This window comes from Vigna unguiculata, chromosome 10 (assembly GCF_004118075.2).
Source record: "Vigna unguiculata cultivar IT97K-499-35 chromosome 10, ASM411807v1, whole genome shotgun sequence".
NCBI classification, from domain to species: Eukaryota; Viridiplantae; Streptophyta; class Magnoliopsida; order Fabales; family Fabaceae; genus Vigna; species Vigna unguiculata.
Window position 1 is genome coordinate 30,785,799 of NC_040288.1, and position 10,471 is coordinate 30,796,269.

A 10,471-nucleotide genomic window follows, 5' to 3' on the forward strand; every position below is an offset into this window, starting at 1 on the left:
GAAAGAACTTACATGGAATAACTTATGTACCATATACATAAATGTAGTTCTCCAATCATACTTAGAGCTTCACCTTCATAATGAATAATACACTTAAGAAAATGCAAAATTACCATCATAAAACTTCAATGATTTGAGACCAAACATTTACCATTTTTGTTAAGTTTTATCGATTCAGAAATTGCAATTCTTCATTTTTTTAATTCAAGAATAACAGTAACATTTTTAATTAATGTAAATTAAGTGTAAATAGAAAGAAGTTATAAATATTTTTTATAGGATATAAATAACATAATATTTTTAAAATATTATAAAAATAATAAATATTAATTTGTAAAATAGTTTTATATTAAATGTATGATTTCTATAATATTTTTTTTCATTTTAATACAAAATTTATCTGTAAATGTCATATTATGTGAGTGGTATGTTCTAATGTCGGTATCGTATATCATTTAACAAAGAGATTCTAATTATCACATAATGACTTAACAATGAGAAAATTACAACATTATCACTTGACAATGAAATTCCAATTACATATTTAGCAGAATTTTATTTACAGATGCGAAAATGACAAAAAGAAAATTTAGGAATCATTCTATAAATATTATATAAGAAAAAACATTATACAAATAAATATTATTATTTTCTTTCGAAACATTTGTTTAGTAATTAAAATATCAAATTTTCAAAAGGTTTGAAATGTCTTTGAGAAAGGTGTTGCTTTTTGAAAATTTTGTTCCATGATTAAGATTCGAACATTGCTTGACCAACACGAAGTCATAAACTGTCTACTCTCTCTCTCTTCCTCCGTCTGTCATCTCCGCTTTCACCTGTTTGCAATCAATGGCCGGTGAATCTGATGTGCCCGAAAACAACCTCTTTTGTGTTAACTGTGCCAAACCCGCCAATCTTCAGTACTCTTTCTTCTCTGCCGTGTCCTATAGATGCTCACAACAAGTCACAATAACTATGATCCCACTTTTTTTGTTTTTTTAATTTGTTTTGTTTTCGGGTTGCCAGTTTCTGTTTTTATTTTTTATTTTTTGTATTTGACATGTGTGGTAAGGACTAAGCGTTTTGTACGATCAAATAGGGTTGTCATGGTTTCAGCTCAAGTTGTATTGTAGCTGCTGCTGCTGGCAACTTGTTATTTTGATGTTTTCAATTTTACAGTACCCAAATGTGTTGCATTTAAGTGCCGGTGGTTTCGGTCAATTGGGTGCTGAAAGATTGACTTTTCAAGTTTGTTATGATGGTCTTGCAATTGGGTGATTGTGGTTTGGTATGATAACGTTGTAGGAACAATCTATTGATAAGTTTAATTTACTTTTCCATTTTTTTTTCTTCAGGTGCCCAAAATGCATGGAATTGAAGCTTCCTCGTGCAGGTTCTGCCTTCTGGTTTGTGATTATTACTTTGCCTGCATTTTTTCATTTTGAAACCTTTTTTTATTTCTAGTTGTCATGATGGACTGTGTGTTTGTACCGGCGTCTTTAATTTGTGATTGTTATATTTTCGTCCCAAATCAAATTTACCGTCTTTGGACAACTGTTGAAAAGCGAGAAATCATGTGGAAGCTATAGTTTTTCTGTAAACGTGAGAAACCATATCCAAAACATGGGACCAAATTCACTGTTATAGTAGCCATGGCTTGATGTGGAACCACTGTTCGGAGACATGTTAAACCAAACATGAATTTAATCTCAGTGGACAGATATATAATTATATAATCACTAAGACAGGGTGTGCATAATGCTAGTCTTTTGAAAGTAATTTTAGGAGAGTTGTGAGGTTGTTTTTTGGGATACTTTTTTCACAAGAATGCAGTTCTTTAAATATATCCTAAGAGTAAATTGGCCATTCTGGTTCCTGAATGCTGTTTGTCTCCATGATCTTTATGGAATAGACTACCAGTACTCTATGTTTACCATAAAATGCCATTAGTGTTTGAAATACCATTAGTGGAATAGCTGCCATTCTGATTTTTTTTTTTTTTAGTTTATATATGCATATCAATTCTCAAAAATGTTAAAACTTACTCAAAATTCATGACTTCCAGTGGTAAGAATACAAAGTAATAGGTATCTGTGTTATAGAGCTATAATAAACTTCTAGCGTATGAAGTAGGAGAAGGTATAGTAACCAATTACAATGGTGAAGGGAAAATGATAGGGAACAACCAATAAATAGAGTCTGAGAAGAATGTAGGGAAATTGATATCAACCCATCTTCCCCTCATTATTCTCTGTCTCTCTCTCTCTCTTATAGTGTCAGTGCACAAAATCTCAGTCGCCATAAGGGATTGTCAATTTGGTGTAGGGGATGAAATTGTTGCTCCGATGGAGTCATGTAGAAGAAGTTGAGGTTGACCACGGTTCTAATGAGAGAACAGTGAATCAATAGTTAATCACTGTTACCGAATCACCCTGAAATTTACTTCTCGTAGTCTTCATATCCTTCATACTTGAGCCAATTTTGATAACCTTTTGACAGCTCTCAGGAATGTTTCAAGTCTTCATGGAGCTCGCACAAATCAGTGCATCTGAAGGCAAAACTATCCTCACCTGACACACAAAATTCAGGCTCACTCAGTGAAGGTTGGTTATATTGTTTGAAGAGTGGGCAGGCTCGGACACAGAAGCTTCCTTACTTTGATTGGACTGGGTAAGGCTTTGAACATCTTCATACTCTAAACTTTCAAATCCCCACAATTTAATTAATACAAGATGTTGTGTTCATTATTAGTAGTGCTATTTCACAATTTTTCACTCAGAGGCCTTTTGTGATTTTCATTGTTCCCCCCTTTTCATTAATTCTTCTCTTTCAAGCTTACTGCTAATTGCTTGTTTATTTGTTGAAACCAAAATTTAATTTTTTTCTCTTGCAAGATCGCTGCGGCCATCTCCCATTTCTAGTAAACGGATTGTCCCAGATCATATTGATAAACCTGATTGGGCTGATGATGTAAGTTATCCGAGTTCTTCCTATTTAATGCTTTGTGCCTTCTCTTATTTAATTCATTTTGCTTAAATACAGGGAGGGTCCATTGGTTGCTGAATTCTTTATATTTCTTCTGTGTTTAACTTCTAGGGAATTCCAAAAATTGAGCCCAATAGTGTTCTGCAGTATACCGTTGAGGTGGGTAATTTTAAAATACATGAATAGGTCCAAAAATTGTCTTTATTCTTTTTATTCTACTTTCTAACTCATACTAATCTGTAGGTCAAAACTCCAGATCAAATCGAGAGAATGAGGGAAACTTGTCATGTAAGCTACTTGCTACTCTTTGTCTCTGTAGATTCTCTTATATATAAGTTGTTTTTACTACTCTGCCATCTCAATCATAGTTATGAATCCAGGATAACGGTGCAGAGCTGCTGGCCCAGAGAATGGGATAGCAGGATGGTGGATTGTAGGATGACTGCTTTTTCTGATATTTTTACATACATTAAATAACTAATACTATGCATATACCAATGCTCAAAAAAAAAATATATATATATATATATATATATATTTTTTTTTTTTATTTTGAAAATAATGAGTTTTGAATTGAATGATGACAAATTCAGAAACTGTTAAACTTGAGAAAACTTTCAGAGATGAAAGGTCTTTTAAATAGTTGTTTATTTTCTATTTTTGTTTTGGTGTAGACTTTAGCCTCTAATTATGGGTGAATTGATTTGTACTTTATAGATTGCAAGGGAGGTGTTGGATGCAGCTGCTAGGATTATTCAGCCTGGTGTGACGACTGATGAGATTGATAGAGTTGTTCATGAGGCAACTATTGCTGCAGGTGCTAAATTTTTATTGAGTTTCCTTTTGCAACACTTCAAGTCTTGCCAATTTTTTATTTATTGAGTTTTAGTAAGTTTATCAATCAATGAGGCTCGGATACTTCAGCTTAGTAGTAGCCTTCTCTGTGGCTTACCCATTTTTTTATGTATGTCTATTTCAAACCCTTCACAATCAAATATTCCTACTAGCTATTCTACAATATCTTTTACATTTTATTTTCGAAACCTTTATACAAATAGGTATATCATAATACCTAAAATAAATAAAAGTTTGGGATGGATTTTTTTGGGAAAATAATTTTTTTCTTTTTCAAAAGCTATTATTTGTCCAAAATATAAACTTCTCGATGGCTACTATACAAGTTTGTGACATTTAATTATGTTTACATTAGGGTTTTAAATAGTGTGTCACAGTGATGTAGTGGTGCAGAGCAGTCCCTGCTGGCTACAGGGCTGCTGTACTGGATCCAATAGATGGCTGAATAGTGGCACTTTGTGTTGATTCCAAAAAAATGTGTTAAAATAAAGTCATTAGGATTTTTATGGAGGCTAGTTTTGGGCTTTTAATTGCCAAAATTGAAATCTATAGATGTTAAAATTGTGAAAATGATGAAGAAGGCTTGGATTTAGAAGAAGATGACTGATAATTCCAACCTAGGGAATTGGTATTTAGCTTTTGTTGGTGTTTACTTTTATGTTCTGTTTAAGACACTATGACTTTTTATTATTAATTATAGATGTTATTAATTTAGAGTAATTTTTATAAATTTTGAGAATTTATATGTATATAGTGTACATTATATAAACAATAAAAGAAATCCATAATAAAAGTTGTTTTGTCATGCCCGAAAATTGGGTATAGTGGGCCAACTTCTATTATGAATTTTTGTATGGTTCTTGTATAGAAGGTTTGGCATTACTGCAGCTGGTGAGTGTTGAGCATGTATCCTCTGTTATCTGGTGTTATAATTACTTTTGTTAAGATTCTAAGTGTGAGTTTGGTCTCACATTGAATAGAAATGAGTAACATATAAAAAAGAAGACTCATAAATTCATTGTCTTAAGGTTTTGGGTTGAAAGTGATTTTTTTGTCTCTCTTATACGGAATGCTCATAGTCCACTGCTGTTGAATCTTCCCGGTTTTTCTCCTCGTGATAACCCAACAAACTGGTGCATGTAATGTAGAACTTTGAAAGGATTGCTTTCTTTTTTTCTCCCACTTTTGTTGTTTAAATCACAACAAGCATTTTTTATAAGAAAAAGAAATTTAATTTCTGCTTACCAGAAACGAGAAGTTCTAAAAAGGCCATGAGCATTAGAAAGTACGCTTCCCAACTTTATAACTATGTTTCCAATTGGTTGCGTGAGTTTCTTGATGTGAGTGTCATTTGGTTATTACAGATAGTCGCTGGTGATGATATTTATTTTTTTACCTTTTACCTTTTACCTTTGCAGGAGGGTATCCATCACCTCTCAATTACAACTTCTTCCCTAAATCTTGCTGCACGTAGGTACTTTTCTTCTGTAATGTCATATTTTTGTCATTGTCTATGTATATTTTAAGAAATTAAATTTGCACTATCCAACAGGTCGGTTAATGAAGTAATCTGCCATGGAATTCCTGACGCAAGGTAAACTGTTCTGTGCCTTTTTAGTCTATTCATATTATGGTTTTTCGTTGTTGCTAGTTGTCAATTTTATTTGTGGCTGTAATTATTATAAACCAACTTCCTCAACTGATGCTTCGTTGCCTGGGTACTTGATCTGTGACTCACTGAGGCATGATAATACTAAAGCAACTTTAGAACTCCTCTTTATAATATAGTAATTGTGCAGGAAGCTTGAGGATGGTGACATTGTAAATGTTGATGTCTCTGTGTACTATAAAGGTGTTCATGGTAAGTTGATTAGCTTATATATGCTTCACAGTTTCCCTTTTGAAGTTCATAGTCAAGAACTGGTTAATTTTGTGGGTTGTTGTGCAGCTGATCTCAATGAAACATACTTTGTGGGAAACGTTAATGAAGAGTCTTGCCAATTAGTAAAATGCACATATGAGTGCCTGGAGAAGGCAATATCCATCGGTATATATTCATATGATTTCAATTCTGAAGTTTCTGTCTTGGATCTCTTGTTTGTCTTTTGTTTGACGAGTACCTTAAAGGTTCAGTATGAATTCATAACTCAAACTACAAATTTAGTCTTTAAATTGTTGATTTGGTCCTATCTCTTAATTTCCATATTTTAAGGTTATAAATCATTTAAACATTAAAAATATAAATTAAGGACAGAAGGACATGTTGAATAACTAACATGAATCATATCATATTAGCTACTTATTATGTTGTAAACATGTATTGAAATGTTGATAATTGATGTCTACAAATTACCATACTATACAAGAATGCATTTGGATTATATTGTGTTTTCGATGTTTAAAATACTTCATATAATTAAAATGTATATAATATTTTTTAAGAAACTGAAATATCGGATCCTAATTCTTCTTCTGCAATCAAATTCAGTTAAACCTGGGGTACGATTCCGGGAGATTGGTGAAGTTATTAGTCGTCATGCTTCAATGTCTGGCTTCTCAGTGGTAATTTTTAACTTATTGGTTCTTTAGTTTTCTTAATCTGTTTATCATTATTCCTTCAATATAGTTGATGCTATTATGCTAATCATCTGTTCCCTATTATTTTTCCCTTGGACCCGTTAGGCAAGATCATATTGTGGTCATGGAATTGGAGAGCTCTTCCATTGCGCACCAAACATTCCTCATTATGCAAGTATCCTTCCTTAGTCTTTTAAGCACTGAAGGGTATTGTAAAAAAAATATTTGGAAATGATATTCAGCACAGTATATAAGTTTTTTTTACAGGAACAAACTTAACTCATAGCATTGATAATGAAAGAAGCAGTACAACTTGGAATGTATTAAAAAATAGTGGAACTAGCATAAGTTAAGGAAGCTTTAGCAAGAGCATGAGCTACCCTATTGGCTTCTCTCCCTAAAAACTTGACCTTAAAGTTTCAATTAGTCTAAGAACTTTCCTGCATTGTTCCAGGATGGAACCAACTTCTGAAACATCTTGAGTAGTAGTATACCACAATCTGGAACTTGGATTCTCTGCTGGGTTTTTCTGTACTATTCCTCTGTTATGACTTCAAAATACACTATGGACACTGATTTTGATGTTTTAAAATATATAAAAAAGATTTTTAAAGTATCAACATCAATGTATTGTTAATACTCAGTCGAGGACAACACAAAAAAATCTAATAGAGAATCTGGACTCCACAATCTGTCAAGAATGATTTTGCAGTGTGTACTTTTCTTCTAACGTGATGTCACCAGTTGAGAATCATTCTATGTAGTCATTCACTTTCTATTTGACAACCCTGTTATAAATACCATAAATACCAAGCAACAAGCAATGTGCACCTTTTTGTTTTTTATCTCTACCAATAAAGAACAAAGATTGCTAGGAAGTGGAAAGAAAACTTGTGGAATGTATACTCCTTAGCCACTGTCAGGAAATAAAGCAGTTGGTGTGATGAAGGCTGGACAGACCTTTACAATTGAACCAATGATCAATGCTGGTATACTTATAATTTATAAAATTTCTTCTATAGATATGATTTTGATGAATACGTGTGACAGCTCCATTATTATTTTCAAATAGGTGTCTGGCGTGATAGAATGTGGCCTGATGGATGGACTGATGTTACAGCCGATGGTAAACGAAGTGCTCAATTTGAGCATACTCTTCTGGTTAGTCCTCCTGTTTTCTCCATATTAAAGTCTGGTTATTTTCTGCATAATGACTTGCCAAGTAAAACAGAGAAAGGATTCAATGACTTTTCCGGAAAAGTAACATAACTTTAGTTAATTTTACTCAATTTTGAATTGGTTTCTTTTATATATATATTTTTTTTAAATTGAAGTTGATCATTCCATACATGAAAATTAACTAAAGTTAAGTAAAGTCACTGAATCCGTCCCCAGTAAAACACGGTCTTGATGTGCTGAAAAGTAATAATAAACGAGAGAAAATGATCATAGTTATAATTTTGGACGAGCTTTTCAAGAGAAAGATGCGGTAACAATTAGCTATTTACTTCCTCACCTCTATTAATTTTGGTGTGAAACAAATGAAACTTCCATGATATGCTTTGGACTAAGCCTTTGAAAAATATCAGAGAGTAGAGTGTGTTGGTGTGATGTTAGTTTAAATTTGTTATTTTCGTATAATGTAAGTTTAACCGTATAATCTCATGCATATTGTCCAAATCATTCACCACTAATTTAATCATGCGTCTATTGTATAGAGCTACAAAACTGTGGCCACTATGTTTATATTTGTTTTGGTTAGTGATTTAGTGAATTGAAATTTACTTATACTCTTGAGTGTGCATTAGTAGATCATGACTATTTTTAGATGATTGTGCCTATTTAACATGGTTCATATTTTTCATCATAATCAGGTGACAGATACTGGTGTTGAAGTTTTAACAGGGAGATTACAGACATCACCCAATGTTTTTCCTTGGCTGAATTCATAATTGGGTGAATCAATATGGAGACAGATGTTGCCATTTTCTAAAATTACCATAAATTAACTGGGCAGCATTTATTTGCTGTTTCTGTGGTTTCCTTTTTTGGGTATCATGTTTGTAAGTTATGAAAAAGATAAAAGTAAATAAAACATAAGCAAAATTTAATTGAGTTGAGGTGAAAAGTGTGATCAATGACATTTTTGTGCAATTTAAGAAAAGATCAATTGTAACAATTTTGACTTATGCTTGTTGTGTTCGTTGTTTCTTTTCTTATCTCATAAACATTGTAGTTAAATGATTTTATACAGTATCTCTAGTTCAGATGTTAGGATCGGCAAATAGAATTGTAAAAGTATGTGGATCATCGTGAACTTTTTTTTAGTGAATGGACTCACTTCAAATAAAATCTAATTTTACTTCAAATATAAACTTGATCCAACACAATTTTACTTGGATCTAGATTAATGTAGTATTTTATAACTTGAAAATAATATTGTTTAACATAAATTAAAAAATATTGCAATTTTTTAATGAAATTTTTTGAAGAACTTTTGCCAAAAAATAACATTAATAAATATCAACTGCAAAAATATTATTAACATTAATATTTTTTAGTCTTTAACAATTATTTGATATTTAATATTGGTTTTCTTTAAAAATTATTCTTTTTAATATTTGAAAAAGGTTTTACCAATTCTTGAATCAATTAACAAAGTTCTTTGTTGATGCTCTGAAATGGGATTTTTGTAAATTACAAGATATATGGGAAAGAGATAGTTAAAAGAAAACATCCACATATATACTGGATTGATTCTAACAAATTTACATTAAGTTTTTTTTATAAGCAACCTTAGCTGTTAGTTAGAAGATTTCCATTATAAGAAAAAGTTCCCAAGATTATAATTGCACCTTAAGAATTCAAAATTCTAAAATATCAAGAACTTGATAACTTATCAAGACCATGTTATACACAATTCCATAAATACTATCACCAACATAGTGATAACAAAATAGGGAATTTGGAAATGCAGAAAATAAAATAAATGAGTACACGTGAAAAGTAGTTGTTACAAGATAACCCCATTGCCAAAACGCAAGAACTCTTCTATCTTAGTAATCTAGTGCTTAAATTTTAAAGACATGTTTTTGAAACGTGAATGAAGCTGGTTTGCAATTCTGTTCACTAATGATATTAATCAATTATGAAAATAACTTAATCAATTAATGTTCTTCAACTTTCAAAAACTTGTAAATGTGTTTTGTTTTTAATGGATTAGAGTACGGAGCTAATCAATTAATACAACTCAATGACAAATATGTATATTGAAATTAATCTTTTTTGCGCCAAATCTAGTCTTAATTGATTATGCTATGCTTAATTTTACTTTAAGACATTTTGCTTGGCTTAAAACATTATCTAAACTCAATTTACTTATCTAGACTTAGTTAGTAGATTAACATTATAAAAAAAATCAAAGACTTAGGAGATCTACAACTCCCCCTTTCAACAAAGAAGATGAGGAAGATTAAGAAGAAGATGAAAAATGTATTAGAAAATACACATATCAATAGTAGAAATGTCAGCATGGAGTATCGTTTGCAACATCAACAAATTTTTAACACCTTTAAGTAACATGAACTATGTCCATTCGTTTTTATAATTTAAAGATCAAACCCATCACTAAAACAAAAACAAAAATCAATCTCACACTGTAAGAACTAAAAATATATTTAATATTTTGAAAGAGTGGTATAAGGTAATTTTAACCTTTTTAATATAAGATAATTTAGGACTATGGGTTTTATAGGGGGTGCAAGAAGAAACAAGGGAAGTGCATGAAGAAATAGCGGAAGGTCAATACACAGGAAATTTCTTGCTGCACCCCTATATTTTTTGACTATACCTCATAAGTAAGATAAAAAGTCAAGTTTGTCCTTTTCTTCTCTCCTCCTCCCCACAACACCTCCATACTTTCTTCTAGCTCCACCTTATCTTCTTTTTCCACCTCTAGCTTCACCCCATCTTCTCCGACCTTAATTTTCATCTTGATATTCACCGCCACTTCCATCTCATTTTTTCTCCATCTCTACCCTCAATAAGTTTCAAT

General features: G+C 31.7%; 1 protein-coding gene across 2 annotated transcripts; it reads left to right on the plus strand.

Moving 5' to 3' along the window:
• Positions 1-737: 737 nt before the first annotated feature.
• On the plus strand, positions 738-8,604 carry LOC114165045 (methionine aminopeptidase 1A-like). Of its 2 annotated transcripts, none has more exons than XM_028049676.1 (16): positions 738-920; positions 1,356-1,406; positions 2,500-2,670; positions 2,895-2,970; positions 3,097-3,144; positions 3,229-3,273; positions 3,703-3,802; positions 5,259-5,310; positions 5,393-5,434; positions 5,640-5,701; positions 5,789-5,887; positions 6,329-6,402; positions 6,523-6,592; positions 7,341-7,406; positions 7,490-7,578; positions 8,292-8,604. In XM_028049676.1, the coding sequence occupies exons 1-16, from the start codon at positions 850-852 to the stop codon at positions 8,367-8,369; spliced, it is 1,194 nt and encodes a 397-aa protein (XP_027905477.1). In that variant the 5' UTR covers positions 738-849; the 3' UTR covers positions 8,370-8,604. The 2 variants fall into 2 exon arrangements, with proteins under 2 accessions (XP_027905477.1, XP_027905478.1); XM_028049677.1 differs by having other exon boundaries at positions 759-920; positions 2,507-2,670.
• The last annotated feature ends 1,867 nt before the right edge of the window (positions 8,605-10,471 follow it).

Bases quoted from the DNA above. Each gene is read 5' to 3' on its own strand.
- LOC114165045 (XM_028049676.1), top strand. From the start codon at position 850: ATGGCCGGTGAATCTGATGTGCCCGAAAACAACCTCTTTTGTGTTAAC. The intron at 2,671-2,894 runs GTAAGGCTTTGA...TTCTCTTGCAAG, and splicing joins CCTTACTTTGATTGGACTGG to ATCGCTGCGGCCATCTCCCA. The intron at 3,274-3,702 runs GTAAGCTACTTG...TGTACTTTATAG, and splicing joins GAATGAGGGAAACTTGTCAT to ATTGCAAGGGAGGTGTTGGA.